General features: G+C 39.4%; 1 protein-coding gene across 6 annotated transcripts; it reads right to left on the reverse strand.

The window, feature by feature from the left end:
- Positions 1 to 50: 50 nt before the first annotated feature.
- On the reverse strand, positions 51 to 20,231 carry mbd6 (methyl-CpG binding domain protein 6). 6 transcript variants are annotated; one of them, XM_042003412.1, is made up of 14 exons: positions 19,978 to 20,231; positions 18,979 to 19,035; positions 18,828 to 18,889; positions 18,339 to 18,478; positions 17,281 to 17,383; positions 16,685 to 16,856; positions 11,296 to 13,620; positions 9,426 to 10,402; positions 6,947 to 7,055; positions 6,659 to 6,804; positions 5,775 to 6,536; positions 5,642 to 5,694; positions 5,391 to 5,457; positions 51 to 1,779 (listed from the first exon to the last, which is right to left on the reverse strand). In XM_042003412.1, exons 4-14 carry the CDS (start codon positions 18,452 to 18,454, stop codon positions 1,708 to 1,710), a joined length of 4,902 nt encoding a protein of 1,633 aa, XP_041859346.1. In that variant the 5' UTR covers positions 18,455 to 18,478; positions 18,828 to 18,889; positions 18,979 to 19,035; positions 19,978 to 20,231; the 3' UTR covers positions 51 to 1,707. The 6 variants fall into 6 exon arrangements, with proteins under 6 accessions (XP_041859346.1, XP_041859347.1, XP_041859348.1 ...); XM_042003413.1 differs by lacking the exon at positions 19,978 to 20,231 and adding an exon at positions 19,827 to 19,956; XM_042003414.1 differs by lacking the exon at positions 19,978 to 20,231 and adding an exon at positions 19,827 to 19,845 and having other exon boundaries at positions 18,963 to 19,035.
- Positions 20,232 to 21,801: the final 1,570 nt, after the last annotated feature.

A 21,801-nucleotide genomic window follows, 5' to 3' on the forward strand; every position in this document is an offset into this window, starting at 1 on the left:
GTGCATCATGAATTGTTTACATGCATTCAGAAAAGAAAACAAAAGTTGCATTTTGTGTAAATAGTTTAATATTAAATAAAAAATGACTCCCATATAAAAAAGAAAGCTACAGTCCACATTTAAATTGTCTTTTTCAACATAAGTATTGAAAGCAAAGGGTAGAATGAGAAAAATAATTACAATTCCAAGAAAAATTCACAATTGTTTTCTCTCGTCTCTCTCCGACAATATAAAATCAAACACATTAACTGTACATATATACAAATTTCCAAGTGTAGAAATTGCATAATCTGCTTTCTTTTTTCAGTTTTCATGATTTTATGTTTTAATTTTAAATACAGCTAGAGATGCCAGTACTCCTGGGGAAGGGCAGTGAGTGGAGAAGAGCTCAAACAGTGATATAAGGAGATAGAGGGAGGATATCACTCCAAATCCACTATAATGCACGGACTCTACAGATCCACATAAGACATCATAACTCTGTGTGTACAAGTATCCCCACCATCCGTTCCACCAACCAACAGGACATACAGTACTCCCTTTAAACTCAAGGTTCCTGCAAATGTTCTAATTCAAAGTCAAATGCTTTCTCTAGATTTCATCTTGTGGCTGGAGGGTGAGGAGTAAGGGTGTAGGTCTTATTGTTTTTTTAAATATTCTCCATCACACCATAGCAACACATAACTCTTTACAGAGACAAATAACACACTTTGTGAAATGTAACTGGGTTGTCAAAAATGCCACAAATGATGCTCAACATTTCACGAGATGCTCCAAATTTGTTGGATCTGAAATTTTGTCAGTCACTTCAGAAAGATGTTACAGATCTGTTTTAAACCCTGGAATAGTGTAACATGAATCAAAGAGTTGTACGAAAGGACTTCCAAGTTCATGTTTTTCTAAAAACTAGCAAAACACTTTTCACAAGACATGAGGAATCATATCCAATGAAAAACTTATTTTCTGTGTGATTAGTTGTTGATGTAAACTGCCAAAGAAACCTGATTGTATAAACCAGATTATTTTCTTGGCTTGTCCAATTTTGAGGTTATTTCATTCTTAAAGAAAAATAAAAATAAAAACATACCTTCTCCTCATACCTTCTTTCAGCACTTTCTGAAAACCTTACAAATGTCTCTTTGAAATACAACCATTGTCTGAAAAGTACAATGGCAAAGACACTGAGTTCTCCTTTTATAAAAGAAAAAAAAAGACCCTCAGACAATAGGGGCTCAGCAACAGCACTGTTGTCCAACACACACTCAAACACACTAAAGGCCCCCCCCCCCCAAAAAAAAAGGTCAGACACACTTTCAACAGAGATCGTCGTTCAAGTAGACGGGCTTTATCCTGACTCACAGTAACACAATGAGAGGAAAACAGTACTTGTTTGTTATTCTTGTTTTTCATTTATATAATTCTAAAACCTAATTGAAAGATCTTTGATCACAATTTCCAGACATTATTTTGTGACCTAAGAAAACCTAGTGAAAAAGTATCCACAAAAATGTCTTTTTCCCCACTTATTTTTAAAAAATAAAGTCATCAGACTATACTTCTCCTATGCTTTTATTTCTCCACAGTGGCTGCCATGTTGACATAACAGCGTTATATTAGTGCAGTTGATTTTCTTTCAAAGGTATAAACAGTAGTGATGAGGATGGAGGGATGGTACAGAGAGGTGTCTGGCCACCAATCCTCCACCAATCACTGCCTCTGAGACCTGGTGCCTCGTCGCCGCCTGCCTCGCACTGACCTCTCAGGCTTCAGGAGTGCTGTCTGCAAACAAGAGAGAGAACTTACAGTCACATGACGCTCATCTTTTCCCACCCTAATTTTACCACTTTCCCAGATCCCCACATGAAGTAAAATCATTCCTCTTCTTTCCTTTAAAATATATTGTATTTGTATCTGTATTTGAAAGATTAAAAGTCAATATAAGTCTCCCTGCCAAAATTCAAAAGGTACTTAAAGTCTGAGTTATTGCTCAGAAGAAACTGAAATTTGAGGATTTAAAATTTCTGGAACCGTGCAGCTCAATCAGCTGCTGTTTTTTGTCTTTTTTTTCATTTACATCTTTTTTCAAGCTACACCATGATGGTGGTTGTTGTTGTTTCTGTATTGTATTTCTTAAAGCTTCATAGATATACAATTCTTCCACAAAAAAACTGCCAAGTCGGTACCCAGGACGGTTTTCTGACACTCACATATACAGTATATTTTAAATTGGACCTATGGCTTAAAATATCCATCAAGTAACTTGGATTAGTCAATAAAAAATAAATCCTTGACGCGTTTTGTTTCAATGCTTTTCTTGTTAGTTTGCTCAATGTAAAGCTAAATTAGCCTACAACAAAAGCATAGTAAAATAGCACATTATCAGTGGCTCAGCATCTCAGCAGAAGGCAGCCAGTTTATGCAGCCAGTTCACAGGGCACAACCAACACCAGCTAGCATGTACTTTCAGCACTGTAAGTAAAACAGTATGATACAGGTCGAGTTGTTGAGGTTATGATTGCACATCCTTTTGTGGAGAAAGCTTTTAACACGGTTGAATGGGAGTATTTATTTTACACCTTGAAGACATTTGGGCGTATGCCAACAATATATTATTATATAAATCCTGTGGCCTCCATTTTGTGTGACAGCTTTGTACAGTATCTTCTCCTTTTTCTTTACACAGAGGCACAAAACAGGACTGTCTGTGATCATCTCTCATCTTTGCAATCACCCTTGAACCCTTAGCCATCACAATACAAAGTAACTCAGACATGTTTTATATGCAGATATTTTACTGGTCTCTTGTAATCCCCAGGTTGCTGTTCCAGTAATTGAGTCCTTGATCGATAGATTTTCATTTTTATCTGGTTACAAAATTAATTGGGCCAAATCTGAAATTATTATATCTAAAACAATTACAGAATCACTTTGGAGTGGCTGGCAGTTCAGGTTGGTCCCGTCGGGCATGACTTATCTGGGAATTTAACTTACACTTAACATTAGGGATATGATCGAGATTAACCTGATGCCTGTCATCCAAAACACTGAATCATTACTACAGAACTGGAGCAAACTGAATATATATCTAATCTGTCAGATAAACCAAAATAAAACTTATCATATGATTTTAATTTAATAATCATAATACCCAAAGTCAATTATTTAATATACATGTTGCCACTTTCCCTCTTGGTACAGCTAAATAAGAAATATAACAAATGTATTGAATTATTCCTTTGGAAAGGGGAAAAATCCCTTTTCATTGCGGCAAATTATATTTTTCAAAAGAGGATGGTGGGCTCTCCTTTTTATACTTGGGGGATTTATATGAAATTAGTCATAAGGTAACATTCAATCACCTTAAAATTAAGGCAGCTTAGACACTGCCTCTTTTCTATACAGAAATCTGGTCCTCACCCAAATACTGAAGTACAAAAGTTAACACTCAAGGAATCCACACATAAAAAACCCCAAATAATCAGTTTTTATAATCTCTTCAGGAAGGCTAATGCACCTAAAGGCCCATTTATCCTCGATGCAGAGGACAGATACACAGACGGACACTTTTGTTGTTTACATGCGTAATTTGCTCCGTTTTTCGGGGCCTTGCAGATTCCTCACTTGATGCAGGAAACGGAGCAATAACACCAGAAACTGCTGGGGCAGCAAAAGAAACAAACCAGAAAGGAAGAGGAAGAAGAGAAAGATGAAGAAGCAGAAAAACTAGAGATGGTGGGTGGCCCTATGGTGGGATCTTTTGCAGAAAGGCTGTGTGAATGTGTCGGGCGTGTTAAGTAGTTGCAAACAACTTCACAGTGGTGCATTGCCGCCACCACATGGTGTCTGAAACCAACCTCAGAACTGGAAGTGAACTATTAACTCAGCAACACCCACTAGTGGATGAACTAACTTAACAACCATAGCAACGTAAAAGATAAGTGAAGTACGAGGGCAGCGACGTATAACATTTGAAACAGACGTACCTATCTATTTACGTATGTAAGGGAGCATAAATAGCCCTTAAATCTGAGGGACTCAAACTGGCATAGGAAAGAGATACTGAGGAGATCAATGCAGAAAAACAATGCTAGGAAGTTATATCTGGTTGGCACACTTAAAAATGATAAAATCCTCAATCAATGTTACTGGACACCAAGCAGAATGGCTCACCTAAAACAGAAATAATGATCTATGCTGGTTTTGTTGAAATAAATAATCTGGAGCAATGCTACACATGTTGTATGAGTGTGATATGGTTAAAGGCTTATGGGAGAAAGCTCAGTCTCTTTTAAATGAACTCTTTAATACTTCATTACAACAACATTACTACATTGCAAGATATGAGGAAACTACATTCTGACTGTCAGGAAGACCAGACTCAACCCTCAAAACGTGGAGACCGTTTCTGGATTACATCAGTAATCCTGATTACTGTTAATCCTGTTTAGTATGTCCAACCCATTACGTCATCAAATGCAGTCCAAGGCTATATGCAATCGCATATGTGTATGTTTATATTTGTATATTACCTTTAGCTCATCCTCTCTCTTACAGTGTATTGGCCACAATAACATCTGATGGTCATATTATGTTGTACCATCTGCTTTAGTTGGCTGAAGGATGAGATATATGGGGTTGGTTGGGGTTGGAGGACCAATGTTACGTTCAAAAGTTTCAGAAAATGTCCTACAATGTTACTCAAACTTTTTTAATTGTTTTATAAAATTGTTGGACACAAAAATGTAACAAAAAAAGATAATAAATACATCTGATGAATTTTCTGAAAAGGAAACAGATGAGTGGATCATTTTCATGAGACTAGTCTTTTTTCCTCTGTTAAGTCATAGAAATAGTTCAGCTTTTAGCTATAAGATTAGTCAGTGTTTTGTCAGTATTGCCCTGATATTGTTGCAACAACACAGGCCAACATGAATAATTTGAATATTAAGTGATATACAGGTGGTTGAATTAAGTCAACCAGTATGTTTGAATGGCTGCATGATATTGGAAAAAATGCCAATTGAAAGAGTTATTAAATATCTTTCAGTGGATTACTTAAAAGAATTTATATGGAAACAATTAGTTATTTCACAGTGATTGAGTTGATTTTCTATGGAAGCATGGCTCTAATGTTATATATGTATCAATGATTTAAACACCAGATAAAAAGCCCCACTATTCAGTAGGACCAAGATGCTAAGTGGTCTATGTGGTCCACATTGGCAGTCTTAGTTTGCATGTTATCAAGTCAACTTTTACGAAGAGGTAAAGAAAAATCTCATTGCTGAGACATGTTGACCAAAACCACAAATGTGAGGGTCATGGGGGGCTAGAGAAAACTTAAAACAAAGATGATCAAAAATCAGTGCTGCTGATATTAAAAAACTTACTGTAGCCTTGGTTTCCTCTAGTGCTGTAGCATCCATGTCTCTGAAGTCTTCTAACACATTCTGTAGCCTAATGAAGTAAGAAACATATTCATAATCAATAATACTGTTAAATCAAATAATCCTCATGGGGTCTGGCCGTGAAACATGATTGAAGTTCTGCTTGGTGACAGATTTTTATTGTACATGTTTTCATCAAAGAGAAATTTTAGTTCAGGTTAGTTCAGAAATTGAGCGTTGAGAAGGCGGCTTACGTTTGTTTTCTTTTTCTTCCTCTTCTGGCTCCTCCTGCTGGTCCTGCTTGATCCTTAGGAAGTAAAGCCATAAGTTAGACCCACTTCTTCATATAAAACATTGCTTCTTAAAACAGACTATCCAGGTACTCACCAGTAACTGTCTGCTGTGCAGCAATGTTTCTGTCTCCTCACTGGGCCTTCCGCTGCATTTATCCCCAGGACTGAGGTATCCTGCATGGGGAAGATGCCCCTGCCTGTCCACCCCTGCTTTCAGAAAGGGACACACAGCAGTAGCAGGACCACTGTAGTCTGTCTTTGCCTCCTCCAAGTATATCGGTGGCAAAGGAGGCTCTAGGTGGGTATGTCCCTCTGTAACTGGTTTTTGTTGTAAGGGTGACATAGGCCCATCCTCTGTAGGTTTGGGAGTTCCCTGAGCAGGGGAATGGGCTGCTGCTTCCAAGCAAAGTCTAGACAAGTCAGGGTTACGGAGGGAACAAGCTCGACGTGGGCTCAGTGACACTGGGGCATTTGCCTGGGGCAAAGTTGGGACACTAGTGGATGGGGTATGATGCTCTATGGGGAAAGAAACTGGCGGTAAGGCACAGAAGGGTGAAGAAGGGTCAGATGGCCCCAGCTGAGCCCCATCTTCGTGCTCTTTAGCACTGACTTGGAGGAACGAGGTATAAATGGTGTCCATGAAAGAAGTGTAGGGATCGATGACAGACTTGCCCTCAAATCCTCTGTTAGTGGGTGGAGCTGATTCTTGGGCAGGAGATTGAGCTGGAGCTGAAAAAGGACTTGGGACTACTTCGGGAGCAACTTCACTAGATGGTATGTCTTCCTGTGAAGCAGGGCTTTGTGTTTCCTGTAATGACTCTGGCTTCTCTCCATCTGAAGGTGGTGCAAGATTTAGCTAGAGAAAAAAGGAAAAAGTATTTATATGTTCAGAGACAAAAATTTGAAAAAAAAACAAAACAAAACAGAGTACACTATTGGAATGATGAGCTTTATACTGAGTAGATGCCAGTTACCTACCTGTATGTTGTTAAGTAGGTTGATGTGGCCATCAGGGCCTTGGAGGAGAGACATTCCCAAAGCAGAAGCCTGGACTGGGGATAGGAGAATAGAACCTGCACCAATTCCTACCATGTTATGGAGGCCTGCGACGCCAGGAAGATCTCCTATAAAAGACATGGGCCATTAATAAATATGATAATGATAAAATGGCTTACTCGCAATTCTTAAATATGTAAAACTCCAATCTCTAAATACATTTAATTGTATCAAAGAAAAATGCATTTTAAAAGGTGGGAACTAACTTACCTAATATAGAAGGGTTAAGCAAAGTGGGCAGTAACTGCTGAAGTATGTGGTTGTCCTTGCCTTGAATAGATACAGGGATGAGGGTGTCAACACCAGCATCAGTGTGTACCTGAAGTATAAAACAGAGTAGAGGACAGGAGTAGTTTTTATACTTTCAGTCAAACAAATTTTAAAACTGTCAAATAAACAAACAAAAAACAACTAGGGCAGAAAACTAGAGACTGAATTTCTTTACATGTTTTTAAGACCCACTAAGTAATTCTTGACCTTAAAACTAGGGCTGTCAAATAATTTTTTTAATTAAATTAATTAATCGTGATCACTCACCATTCGCGACTATGTCTGAAATATTCATGTTACTGTATTGTATCAACAGAAAGAGCCAATGCTCACAAATATTTAATGTTAACTGACCTTCACCTAGGTTTTTCTTTGCTTTTTTACATTAGATCATAACTTTAATGGTAATAATCAGTTCAATATTACATAAAATCAAGACATTAAAAAAATATATATCTGATTTGTGCCCCCCTTTTCCTGGTCAGTCCCCCTGCCTGGCCCCTTCTAGACCTGCCCTTGCATAGCTCAAATATAAATCCTTTCTACTACCTGCCAACTACTTTGTTAGTGTATCTCAGAACCTGTTCATACTTTCTCTCACCATATTCATGACTCCTAAATGATTAGACCTGTCTCTCCAACATACGGTGGCCGGGAAGTGCAAAACAATATTACATCCAGTGAAACATGTTTACATTTTTGCAATACACATTTACATCCAGTAAAACACTTTTACAAGTTTACGGAAACACAATTACAAAGAAAGGTGTTTCACCAAAATCTGTGATCCATCAGAATTTGTGACTGCATGGAGCTCTCTGCACGTACGTCTTAGCAAAGTCTTGAAAACACTTTCATTGAAGCCTGAGTTCATTATAATGCAGGTACAGTAAAGTAACACATTCTGATAGCTATCAGAAATGCGTTTTCAATAAAAGTTCAAGACTTTGCTCGTGTTTTAAGACGTACATGCAAAGAAACGTACACTATCGCCCCCCGTGGTCACAGACTGATGGATCACAGATTTTGGTGCAACACCTATTTCTGTAACTGTGTTTTGGCAAGCTTCACTGGATGTAATATTGTTTTGCACTTCCTGGCCACCGTACCAACATCTGCACAGTACCAGTGATTTAGAGAAAGCATCCCCTTGCTTCCTTATGCTTTTCACTCTTACTAGATATCAGAACCTGATCTATCTTCATAGATGTGTGCATGGCAGTCTGATGACTAGTAGATTTTACAGCTGTGTCATTAGCAAAAATCGTTAATACTGAAAAGTAATATGAAATAAAGGCAAACAATATCTAATTGAAATAGGCTGCCGCCATCAAGATTTTTAACTTTTCATCTTCATGTGACACTAACATGGGTCTGATTGACATTAAACTAATAAATATTGCCTACTTTAGCTAGCGCATCCAAAAAAACAATACATTTGGGTAAATATGTGTCACTATGAAGCATGAACCACTAGTTTCGTCCTTCTCAACTGAACGATAAACAAATGCAAAGAGAGACGGTACGAGCGACAGAAAAGCCGATCAGCTGATCACAACAGCCGACATGATTCACAACAGGAGAGGGAGGGGGAGTGGAGGAGGTACCGTGCTGCGCTGGGCAGACACAGAGAGGACCAGAATAGTGACATTTATGCAAAACTTCAAGAATTAAAAAAAAAAAAAAAAAAAAAAGTGGGAAAAGTACAGCTTTTGAACCCTCTCACCAGGAAAAGCATGGGTGTTGAAACACCCTGATCCCCCACAGGTGTGACACCCTCAAATCCATCCATACAGCCACCTTGTTCCATCTTGCTTCTATACAGCTCCATGTTTCAGTCATAAATGACAGTTGTTGCGCATGAAGAATGCGTTAAAAAATTTAACGCAATTGATTACATAAATTAGTTATGGCTGTTAACCCGTTATTTTTGACAGCCTTAAAAAATTCTAAATATTCCAACTGCTAGCTCTCCACTCAAATTAAAACAATTAATATAACTGATGTCCTTCTTTGAAAGATTCTTATTCTACATGTGGTGCAAAGGTGGCAAATCTAGAGGTATTGAAAGTATGAAAGTACAGCACGTTGCATATGTGATTATAGCATTGAAATTAATCTATTTTTAAACTGTAAAATGCTATAACAATAAGGTTCCCAAAGATAATACAAGAATATTTATTTTTTAATTCCACATCAGGTCTTGTGGCAACTTACACAAAAATAATTTGAGGAAGGTTTAATTTAAAATAGTTTAGGGAAAAACATATCATAATAGTGTAGGATTATAATTATTGGGCTTTTGAGGAAATAGAGAAACAGATGCAGAGAAAACAATGGAGCAGTTAAGGAAATGAGATTTTTCTAGGGAAATAATGATTAACTCAAAGGAAAGAGGTATGGAAGACAGGAAGCCTACCTGAGGTTGGGTATGTTGGGTTTGCTGTGCAGGAGCTAACTGGGTGTTGGGAGGAGGGTGGAGCTCTGCAGAGCTCAGGGCAGCAGTGAGCAAGGCAGGGCTGAGGGGCAGGAAAGCTGCGGGGGGAGGAGGAAGAGTGGTGGGAAGAAGCAGAGACTGTAGTGCTTGGAGAGGGCCCTCAGCTCCTGCAGTAATGGGAAGAAGACCCTGGGCGATTTCTAAGAGCCCTGGGCCAGTGAGGTTGGATGGATCCAAGAGACCAGAGGTCTTATCCAGAGTAAGGCCCTCCAAAGTGGTTGGGATCTGTTGTGACTGGGGAATAGGAACTTCCAAGCTGACTTGACCAAGCGAAGACAGAGGTAACAGTGAGGCTTGCTGTTGCCCAACTAACACAGAGGCCATAAGCAAAGACTGAAGACTTGTTTTTTCTGTTAAATCAGGTTCCTGTCCTGCAGAAGACGGAAGCAGATTCAACAGACCCAAGAGGTTCAGGGGTAGCTCTCCTTGAGCACCACTCAGCAGGGGCAACAAGGGAAATAGAGGATTGTTGTTAATCTGTTGCTTCTGTTGTTGATCTTGGTTTTGTTGCTGTGTGTCTTGTATCAGTAACTGCGGCTCTGACTGGTGCTGCTCTGCAAGATTCTGTGGTGGTTGTGGTGTAACTGAGGCAGGAAGCATAGGTGCTTGTTGGCCTCCCAACCAAAGCCCCCCTAAGGGCAGTGAAGCCAAGACTGTGGGGTCCAGGAGAGATGGTAGACCTCCTGTGGATGACAGCAGCTGAAGCAGTTGCTCTTGGTTCATGAAGGGGAAGGCCTCTGCCAGAGGTAAAGGAGAAGTTGAGTCACCCACAACTGAAGGGGCATGATGGCTGTGATTCTCTTCATGGTGGGAGGAGACAGGAATTGTGGGATTAGAGACTGCCGGAGGTTTGGTCAGTGTTGAGACCTTCAGGTCCAAATATCCAGGCTCCTCGGCTCCTATGGAAAGAGATCAACCATTTACTTTTACTTCTACATCAACCATCAAACAAATATTCTGGAAGGTATTAAATTAAAAGGTAGTTGTTTTTAATGGTAAATGACTGGAACAGGAACAGTTCACTTTAAAACATTCAATTCACAATTCATTTAACGTGGACTCTCACATCACAACAACAATGAAGTTAGCAATGATTAGAAAAATATCCAAACTTATGTCCTGAAATAGGCTTATTGTTACCTATAATATAGGGATGAATGATATATCGGCGTTAATATAGGTGTCGGCAGATGTTAGTAATTTTTTAACATATTGACATTGGTCCGATAAGTAAAATTGGGCCAATTTTAACAACAGATATTTATTTCTGGTTGTTTTCTGACTGCTTCTGTCTGCGTGTCAGGAGGATGAATGTGGTTTGGCCATGATGTATTTGTTTGGGCATGAGAAAGAGATAGTGATGCAGCATTGTGGGGCGTTTAACTGAAGAGTAGCAGCAATGCCAGTGATGTGGTCCTTTTTACCCGGTGTGGCAAGAAGATACTGGAAAAGTGGTATGCAACACTTGCAAAGTTGAAGTAATGCAAGGAGGATGCCACATCCAATCATTCAACACCACCATCCAGAGATTCACAAACAATAGGGGGTAGCTGACACAGATAACCTAAAGTTAACCAATACTGATATTGGTTATTGGCTATAACAACAATATTAAATTTGAATATCGATATTGACCAAAATTTTAATATTGGTGCACCCCTATTATAAATCCTTATATAAATGAAAACCTCAGGCTTTAGCGAACAGTCCAAAGCCCTACTAATCAATTAAGTTAAGATTATTTAAGCATATTGAAGACAAAATTATACTTTAGACTGAGAATTATCCTTACCTGTTGTTTGATTTTCTGGGGAAGACATCTCAACATCAGTGGCATGGTTAGTGGAGTTACCCTCCCCCTGGGTCACAGTGGAGGATGTTGCAATAAGGGCCAGGACATGGTTGCTAAGATCCAGAGGCTTTGGAGAAGAGGGTATCCCTATAGAAACGCTGCCTTGAGAATGACTGAGGTCTACAGACAAAGATGTGTTGTTACTACCACTCTCCACTACCACAGTTCTCTGTGGAGAGGTTACCTGTAAAGACATCTGGGACACAGAGTCCATTGTAGGAATGTGATTATCAGTTGGTTGATGTTGCACTGTAAAAGGAGAATCTCTTTTAAGTGAACTTGATTTAGTAGACTGAGGGGGAGACTGCAACTGTAACGATGTGAAATGAGAGGAGTTGGGAGGGGAAGAAAGTGGGTGTTGGACCAAAGGCTGAGGATTAGTGTTATCTGTTCGGCATAGACTCTGAGTCTGTGGGTGCCTGTCATTAGAACAAGGGGCCAGAGAAGACGGTGGCTGTTTATTAGTGTGTCCACCACCTTCAACAAACGATGTTCTGGTCTGAGCTAAGGCTGAGGCAGTGGCCTGCGCATTTTGCACACTGAGCAGGTGTAACAGAGCAGACAGAGGCTGGGTTGGGGGATCCAATCCAAGAAGTGTGGGTGTCAGACCTGTAGTGAAATCTAGAGCCTCATTTGGCCGAGGAGGCCTTGAAAGGTGTGCTGTTGGTCGAGGAGCGGGGAGTCTGAGCATCTGCGTGGGAAGGTTTTGATGATGGTTTTCCAATGTGATAGTGCTCTGGTTCTGCACAGCTGAGGTAGAGGAGCATTGTGAGGAAGAGGGGAATGAAGAGGAGAAGTTGATAACTGCAGCAGAAATAGCTTCTTCTGGTGGGGTCTTTCGTGAACCATTAGCCAGCTGTTGAGTGTCTCTTAGCATGCTGAGGACTGTGGGAGATCGTCGTTGTCTCTTCCTGTGCAATGCACTGCGTTCTGCTGTGGGAGGCAGGTGAGGCGAGGAGGAAACCAGGGACTTGGCCAGAGTGTGGGATGAAGGGAAAAGAACACCAGAAGCTGCTGGAAGGGAAGGATGGGGAAGCCTAGCAGAAGTGATGGAGGAGGGAGAGTGGCTGTTACGTAAAGTGCTGTTTGTTACCTTTTGTTGCTGCTGTGCCTCTTTCAAGATATTCAGAGAAGAGGGCAAGCTCCCTGTGTTGCTGGTCACATTTGAGCTCTGGCCTTGATCTGTCTGGTTAGCCAGCTGAGCCTTGGCAGCTGCAGAGAGCAGACTACTAGCAGGGAAAGAAGTTGGGTGTGGCAGCTTGCCCTGATGGCTATAATGGTGGTTCAGCAATGGCCCCAGAGGTAAACTAGAAGACCCAGCAGAGTTCAACCCAAAACCTGGTGGCCCTGCACTGACATTTGGAGTCATGATGCTCTTTGAGGGCTTTGAGGAAACAGCATAAGGGTTACTACTGCTTTGGTTGGTCAGTGAGGAGGGATTTTTAGGGTTTAGGAGATGGTGATTATTAGTGCTGCTGTTGCCTGAGTTCTTAAACTGCTCCAAGATGTCTTCCAGCTTGTACTTGGGGAAGTGGGGGCTGGGGTTCGGGGAACCACCAGGGACTGGGGAGTGTGGAGAGGAAGAAGCAGACTTCCTCCTCTGAGGCAAGCTACTTCCCATCAGTCCTCCTCCTTCTGCTGTTGAGCCTCCTCCATGCTCAGATATAGAGGAGGGAGAGGCTGACGGGTGGCGAGACTGCTGGTGAGGAGACACACACATGTTGTGGACAGAGGGAGAGAGGGAGGGAGATGGAGAAAGAGGAGGGGCTCCCACAACACCATGAGGATAATGTGTATGAGTCTGTGCTCCTCTTGCTCCTCCACCAAGGGTCATTGGGGAAGAGGGAGGAGGTGATGACAAGGGTCCTAGCCGAGGAGAACTGGGAGTCTCTGGGGTTTTGGGTGTTCTTTGACCTTGACTGATGTTCTGAGGTGTGGGGGTGCGAGGAGATCTCTGGGCAGTGCTGTGGGCTGGAAATGAGGAGCTGCAGGAAGAGGTGGAAGATGTTGGGGGAGGTGGATGATGAAGTCTTCTTAAAGCATCTAGGGGATGGTGGGAGTTTGTGCCAGTGTGGAGCACAGGTGAGGAACCATTGTAAGGATAAATAAACTGGTGGGAGGATTTGGGGCTGACACAGGGGTTTGGTTGGAGATTGTTGTGGAGTCGAGCTGGAACTGGATGGAATTTTGGATAACAAATTCCACGTTCCTCTTCTTTATGCTCCACAGGTTCCCCTTTTGGATCTCTGTCCCCACGACTCACATCTGAAAGACACATGCATATATGTTAATCTTATTTAATATTTTTTATATTCATAAAAGGGCTATTATGTGGATTAGAAAACAATCACTGAATGAAATTTCTGCCACAGTTCAATGACCATTTATGGACATTCTATGAATCTGACCTGTACATAAGCACAGGAATTCATAAAGCCTCACTGGTGCAGCAGGAACACACTAAGTCAACAAATACTCATGCAGATTCTGTCATCATCATAAGGGCTGTATCCATCTATCCAGTACTCTGGACTGGGAGGATGTTTGTGTTCTAAGTAGTTTTAGCCTCTTGGATAGTTCATACACTTTCTAAACCCACACATAAAAAGAGCGATAACACCCTATTATTTTTTTTCCAGTGTTGTAAGGTGGAACAGTGTTCAAACTTTATTTTATAAAGCCCTTTCATACCAAGGTGTTAACTACATCCACATCAGCAAGAGCAGAAAATAAAAGAAAACAAATAAAAAATGCATATAAACTTTAGAATAACAACACAATAGAGGAGATAAGGCATCAGGTAACTCCATAAAATTTTTGCCAAATGTCTCATATGTAGAAAATCACAAAGAAAAATAAACTGCTTTATGTCTGTTCAATTCATAACCGCATGCATCTTTAATATCCCTCAATTTTTACAAACCAGCTAAATGCAAAACAGCAGCAGTCAAGTTGGTAATCTTCCTTCTTCTAGCTGAACTAAGAAAAAGGTTTCTTAAAAGCGAGAGTCTTGCATCTTAAAATGAACAACACTCAGTTACACTGGGTGTAAAGGATCCTTCCATAAGTCTTTTTAAGGGAATACTGCATATCTATTGTACAACAAAGCAATGCATAAATATTATATAGCTAAGCGCACACCCATTTTTGAAACTGTTTAAAGTGAATTTTGTCCATTAAGTCCTCTAGACATAAAATGTCAGTCTGGAACAGAACATTTAAGTGTACAGTACATTGGTTTTACCTCAATAAGGATGACATTTTTTTTCAAACCTAAAATTGGCTGTTCCCACAGGAATCCTGTCTGCTTATGCAGACACCCTAATCCACTCGCTTGTGTATTTTACAATCGCAAACATCTTAAAAATGCTTCTAATTAAAACAAGGTCTTGTCATCCTAACAGGTAAAGGTGCATTCTGAGCTTTTCTAAGGGATTTACTCAATTGAAAAGAAATTAAAGTATTTTGTAAATATTGCAGATTTGGCTACAGTTTCTCTGATTTCTAATCAAATTTGGGAACATTTTTACAAGACTATGTTTGGCATCTTGTAAATCTGTAGAAGTATGCCTCTGTTTTGGACAAAGAATAAGGAAAGACTGATGTTTTTATTTTAAAACATCTTTGACTTGTTTCATCACCAAAGCATTTATCAGTGGTAGATTTGTTATATAATGTCTGAAACTACACAAATACAATTGTACATTATATACAGGGGGAAAAAAATATTAGAATATCGTGCAAAACTTTATTTATTCATTTCAGTAGATCAACTTAAAAGGGTAAACTAATATATTATATACTCATGTGTAAAGTGAGATATTTAAGCATTTATTTATGATTGTGATGATTATGGCTTACGGCTTATGAAAACCCAAAAATCAAAATCTCAGAAAAGTAGAATAGTGTGAAAAGGTTCAATGTTGTAGCCTCTAAGTGCCACACTCTAATCAGCTAATTAGTCCAAAACACCAGCAAAGGAATCATGAGCATTTAAATGGTCTCTCAGTCTATTTCAGTAAAATTAACACTCATGGGGAAGGTTGCTGACCTGACAGTTGTACAGAAAACAATCAGTGACACCCTCCACAAGGAGGGAAAACCTCAAAAGGTAATTATAAAAGAAGTTGGATGCTTTCAAAGTGCTGCATCAAAGCACATCAATAAAAAGTTGAGTGGAAAGGAAAAGTGCGGAAAAAAAAGGTGCAAAACCAGGAGGGAAGACCACAGCCTGGAGAGGATCGTCAGAAAAAGGCCATTTAAAAATGTGGGTGAGCTTCACAAGGAGTGGACTGAGGCTGGAGTTAGTGCTCTGAGAGCCACAACACACAGACGGATTCTGGACATGGGCTTCAAATGTTGTATTCCTCTTGTTAAGCTGCTCCTGAACAAAACACGTCAGAAGCACCTTACCTGGGCTAAAGAAAAAAATTAACTGGTCTGTTGAGCAGTGGTCCAAAGCGCTCTTTTCTGATGAGCAAATTTGCATCTCATTTGGAAATCAATGTCCCAGAGTCTGGGGGAAGAATGGAGAGGCAACAATCCAAGACACTTAAAGTGCAGCGTGAAGTTTCTACAGTCTGTGTTGATTTGGGGAGCCATGCCATCTGCTGGTGTTGGTCCACTTTGCTTTACTGAGTCCAGAGTCAATGCAACCGTCTACCAAGAGATTTTAGAGCACTTCATGTTTAGTTGAGCAGAAAAGCTTTTTGGAGATGCTGACTTTATTTTCCTGCAGGACTTGGCACCTGCCCACACTGCCAAAAGAACCAAAACCTGGTTTAATGACCAAGGGAATACTGTGCTTGATTGGCCAGAAAACTCTCCTGACATGAACCCCACAGAAAATCTATGGGGCGTTGCCAAGAAAAAGATGAGACCGAGAATGCAGAAGAGTTAAAAGCTGCTATTAAAGCATCCTGGTCTTCATTACACCCCAGCAGAGCCACAGGCTGATAACATCCATGCCATGCCACAGTGAGGCAGTAATTCATGCAAAAGGGGCTCAAACCAAGTACTGAGTTCATACGCATGACTATAACCTTCAGATGGTTAAGATTTCTGTATTAAAATCCTTTTTTTTTATTGATTTCATGTAATATTATAATTTCCTGAGATTTAGATCTTTGGGGTTTCATAAGATGTAAGCCATAATCATCAAAATTATAACAAACAAATCCTTGAAATATCTCACTTTGCATGTAATGAGTCTATATAATATGTTAGTTTACCTTTATAAGTTGAATTACTAAAATAGATCATGTTTCGTGCAATCTTGTAATTTATGGAGTTTCACCTGTATAGTGTGTCTCAGTGCTTTAAATTTTACCTGGATGATGAAAGTTGGCAAATGGAAGGTGTGAGGCCTGCATACTCCGGCAAAGAGCGGCCATTGCCACCACTTTCCTGCGGTGATTGCACAGTTTGGTCATGTCCTGCTCTGTTTTACCCAACAGCTGACTGTATTGTTCCACCCTAACACCCACACTGAAGTTGAAAACCTGAATAACACAAGATGAAAGAGGATTAGACACAATTCAGAAAGAGCATCAAATGTAACATTTCATCAACGCTGAGTGCACATGTGCTGGTATTTTTCACACCTGTATACACACTCACTGAATGAGAAAAAAAATCAGCTAAACTACCTCAACACATTGGTCAAGTGATAAAAAAAGGAGCTGTTTTGTGTTCTTTAATTATGTGCACTTAAACAAATGCAAATTTGTCAAAAAGGTGTCCTACTTGTAGACCCTGAATCTAGCAGTTGGAGTGTTTTAATGTTAAAAAATTCAAGAATGAAACAAAGCATCACTGAGCCCATTAAGCTTTTAAACTCAGCATGGCAAAGATCATAGGGCAGGAGCCCACTTCAGGTCCTCTCTCCATGCTCCATCAGATCAGTATAGTATAGAATAATTTTACCTTATGGATGATCAGCGGGCATTCCAGACCACATTTGCAGGTACCATCAGTCAACAGATAGGTCTTGACCTCATCCAGTGTGGACAGGGCAGTGCCACTGGGACTGCAGGGAGAGGACAAGGAGATTTTGTAATCAAAGTGGAAAACTGAAGCACTTCAGGGCATCTGTAAGACGACACTTACAAATGGATAGATGTTGTGTTTTCATTTGGTACATTTTAGTAAAATGACAACAGTTTGGAAGTCAGAAATGCAGATTGCAGATGTGCACCACAGAAACTATAACTGATATAAAAATTCAATGAAACAGTACCAAAACATTAAACTTGCATTACCTGCAACAAGAAAAACACTGTATCAAATTTTGATGAGCAACTCAGGTAATAAGAGCAGATCTTGTAATGCCACAGGAGGTTTACTGGAATGTGATCCCTGCTAATTGTGTCCTGCTTTGTCCCAGTTTAAGGAGATTCACATAACCCCCCAAGTGGGGTTATGTATAATACTTAGTTGGTGTTTTTACGTGCAGTAGACAGCTGCCAGAGCGCTCTCAGTTTGGACAATCAAGCAGAAATTATAGTGAGCAAATTCTTCTTAATCCAACTATTCTAACCTAAAAAAAAAAAAAAAATTCTAAAAAACTAATTATTTTACTGCAGATTTTTGTATATTTTCACTTAAGGTTCTTATATTTATTTGCTTTTCCACTACATTTATTAAATTACAGAACATCCATCTTGCAAAGTATTCCACATTCTATTTAATACGGTCCATGCCGGAACATTGTGTCACATGTCGTCTCACACGGACCTAGCCCGTGTAACTGTTCAATGCAAAAGGGATGCATTGGGAAAAACCCAAAGAAAATACACAGTATGAGGTTTGCTCAAACCATTATACAACTTTAGGGTTTCAGTTATTATTGGTGGTTAAATAAGTAGCTGTTAGCTTAGCTCCCACTTCAGAAATATTTTCTGCTTCTCCAAACTGCGTCTCTACAGAACGCAAGACACTAACTACTGCAAAGTAGAAATACAGCCCAAGTAAAAACAACATACCTGACGTAGATCACCTGCCCTCCTTCCACTCTCCTCTGCCAGCCAATAGGGACATGTATTGCAGCATTGTGGACCCCATCCTTGTCCCCACTGACAGTATCACTGCCTCCCATCATTTTGTTGCTGTGGCCTGCCAGCACCTTGTAAAAGCAGCAAAATGTAAACATATCTTTCAAAAAATATCTATATCTCTATGTTTTTACATTTTTTCATCTATTTTGATAGGAGGTGATTGAAAAAGCAAGGCTAGAGCAGTAGAATGACACCCAGAAAAAATCTGGATGGGCAGAAAAACTAAACAAGCAAACAAAAAACTTTGCATCAATGATTTCTTGACACACATAGGATACACCCCTACAAATATTGTTTTTAAACCTGTAAAATTAAGTCTGATAACTAAAGTTAAATATTGTTTCCAAAAACATTCTGCAATTAGCTGGGTGTGACCACAACAAAAGAAATAATTCATATGAATAACATGCTAGATACCTTGTCATCTTTGGGAAGCCAGGATCCGTTTTGGCTAGGGTATCCACTGTCCAATGTACATGCTGGTGGGTTAGAAGCACACAGACTGCCGGTAAAACCTGACTGAATTTCTCCCAGTATGAGGCAGATCCTTAACTTTCAAGGTGACTACCACAGATTTATTTGTGTCGAACACATCGGAGTAGGGGTTTAGCTGAAGATGGAGAGCCTGCAAAGAAAGGTGGAGGTGGATTATGTAATCTGGCAGGGGAAAGCAGGGTGAATGACTCGTACAATAAATCTTTCTTCGCAACTGATCTCATTCCATCGCGCTTTAAAATCATTACATCAGATGCACTGCTCCTTCTGAAAGAGTACAACTTCAGCGCAAACTGGCTAAATTGAAGTAGGAGGGTGTGTTTGGTTAGGCCCGTAGTTTACTGAACGTTCAGCTACAATGTGAGCAGTGGTCTTACCAACAACGACGTCAGAGGATAACAAGCAATCAGCATGGACATGAGTTAAAATTAAATGAACATTACGACATATATGTAGTATGCATCCGTTACACAACATTCCACTGACAACACAGAAGCTAACGTCTAGGCTAACAGCTAAGCTAGCAAGCTAAATCCACTTTGTACTATGTTGTCGTGACAGCTGTCAGGCGCACAAAACACTCCGATGCAAACTCTTGAGTGTTAGCAACGGTTTAACGAAACGACCCATGCACAATATGGCTTCGCAAAGAAAGCTAAATGAATTTAATCACCACATTGCACTTTCTTACAGATATCAGTTAAATAACGTCAATATCTACTGAACCACCATTCACTGCGTCGAGCTCTGTGTTGGCCAAGTTTTGAAGTCTTCGCTTGTTTGGCTCGCGGGAGAATCAAGAGTTAGCTGCCTAGCAAGAGGACTAACCAGGGAATGTTTTGAAAACGATTGATACTTTGATAAATGCCCGTAACATAAAATGTTACGTAATCAAAATCACGCTTTGACGTGGAGAATCACCTCGGAATTACCACGGAGAAGCTTTAATGAAGTGTTTGCCAGGCCGATTAAAATAACAAAGAGCAATAACGCTTCATTTTACTGCGCTTGGGTTATGGTGGGAAATGCTACCAGCTAGGCTAGCTAGCAGAGCTAACTGATTGAAATTTACTTGATTCTGGAGTGTCCCAGCAAAACTGAGGGATGTCCCGCTCCAGGTCCACAGCTATCCAGCCGTTGCTTTGGTCTCTGTTCTGCTAAACCCTGTAGCATTCAAGCGTATTCCGACAACCATAACGACCCATGTAATCCCAATTCACAGTTGCTCACTGTTTTTCTTTTTTTCTCTTCTTCTTTTTTTTCTCTCTCTCTCTCTCTCTTTTTTTTTTTTTTTTTTTTTTTTTTACAAATTCCGAGCAAAAAATAATGGAGTTTTCTTTTGAGCATGCGCATTCAGCCCTTAAGGAATATTGTACCCAACATGCAACGGGACCTTTGTATAGTGTACCAGACAGACATGAGTGCAGTATGGAGCTCCTTGATAGAGGACATGATAATGGCTATAATAATAGGCCAGGAAAGGCTGTTAAAAAAAAAAAAAAAATCAGGTTAGATGTCCAATTGATTGACTGTATCTTAAGTAACGCAACAAGTCTTTGAAATAAAATAAAATAAAATAATATAAAACGTGTGAAATTAACATTTAAAAAATAATCATTTATTAAAACTAATTTAGCTGAATCCTATAAGGACATTTAAGCTGCAAATGTATCTTTTGGCAGATATTTAAATCTTGAACATGCTGGTCTAGTTATTTAGCCCAATTCTCCTATTTTATTACCTCTTACTGTCAAGCATCAGCAAACAGGCTAAAAGAAACATGGTTTTCTAAAAGAAGTCATTTAAATCACATTATCATTTCTACTTTTTTCAGTATTCATAAAGATGATAGCAACAACTTTAAACCACTTTTTAAAATCTCTTGATTTAATATTTCACTCTGCCCAGTCAAATAAATGGTAATGAAGATGACCATAGCTTAACAATGTGGTTTCAGATTTAGTCATTTCCAATGAATGAAAAGAGACATAATTTAAAAAAATATTACTTAATAAATCATTAAATAAAATGATAATTAATTAATAGAAAGTTAAAGTTAATAGAAGACCACAAATTTATCTTTGTCTAAACAGACAAAAACAGCTATATATATATATATATCTTAAAAAGAAGACAATATCTATTGTGCCATAAAGTAATGTCATATTGGAGACTGTGTCACATGCCATGTGTTAAGTCATCAATAATGTTACCATTATACCTGTTAGAATTGTTACCATTTTGTAGAATAAAAAAGCACCTTGTAGAAAAAAATAACACTAAGTAATGCAAAACAAAACAATGGTAAGAAATGCCAGGAAATTTATTCAGACATAATAAACCTTTAAGTGCTTTAATAGCAAAACAAATAAATAAATGAAGTCCACAAGACAAGCCAACAATTTTCAGTTGAATTAATAAAAAGGTTACTGAGGCACTCAAGAAGATGGAAGATAAAAAGCCTTTATTAACTCATGGCTAATCTATTAAAAAACACATCCACGCCAACGCGTTTCAGCCTAAGGGGCCTTCATCAGGGCGAGTGGCAAAAAGTTTGTCTGGTAGCTTAATTCTTGAATATATAGAGACAATCACCAGCAGCTGCTCTGTGTGGGCAGGTAAATGGTCACATGGTACCTGTGGCCTGCCAATGACAATCACAGTCAGATTCTTTAAACAACAGGTTAACACAGCATAATATAACAAGATTTAACAGATATGTATAGAAACATCATATATCAACTAAAAAATAAATAAATATTGGTTATTTCTTCTTTAAGGAACCACAGATTAATCAATTACATTACAGGACCATTACAAAAAAGGAGAAAAATCCAGTTCCCCATTCAAACCTGGGTACTGTGTCGCTTTTAATGTGTACATCCAAAATGCCTCT

This window comes from Melanotaenia boesemani, chromosome 13 (assembly GCF_017639745.1).
Source record: "Melanotaenia boesemani isolate fMelBoe1 chromosome 13, fMelBoe1.pri, whole genome shotgun sequence".
Lineage (NCBI taxonomy): Eukaryota > Metazoa > Chordata > Actinopteri > Atheriniformes > Melanotaeniidae > Melanotaenia > Melanotaenia boesemani.

What these genes read in the sequence shown, in the direction of transcription:
- mbd6 (XM_042003409.1), bottom strand. An exon ending in GGCTTCCCAAAGATGACAAG is followed by an intron (nt 18,479 to 18,827) that starts GTATCTAGCATG and finishes TGCTTTTACAAG; the next exon opens with GTGCTGGCAGGCCACAGCAA. An exon ending in GGAAGAAAAAGAAAACAAAC is followed by an intron (nt 5,458 to 5,641) that starts GTAAGCCGCCTT and finishes TTACTTCATTAG; the next exon opens with GCTACAGAATGTGTTAGAAG.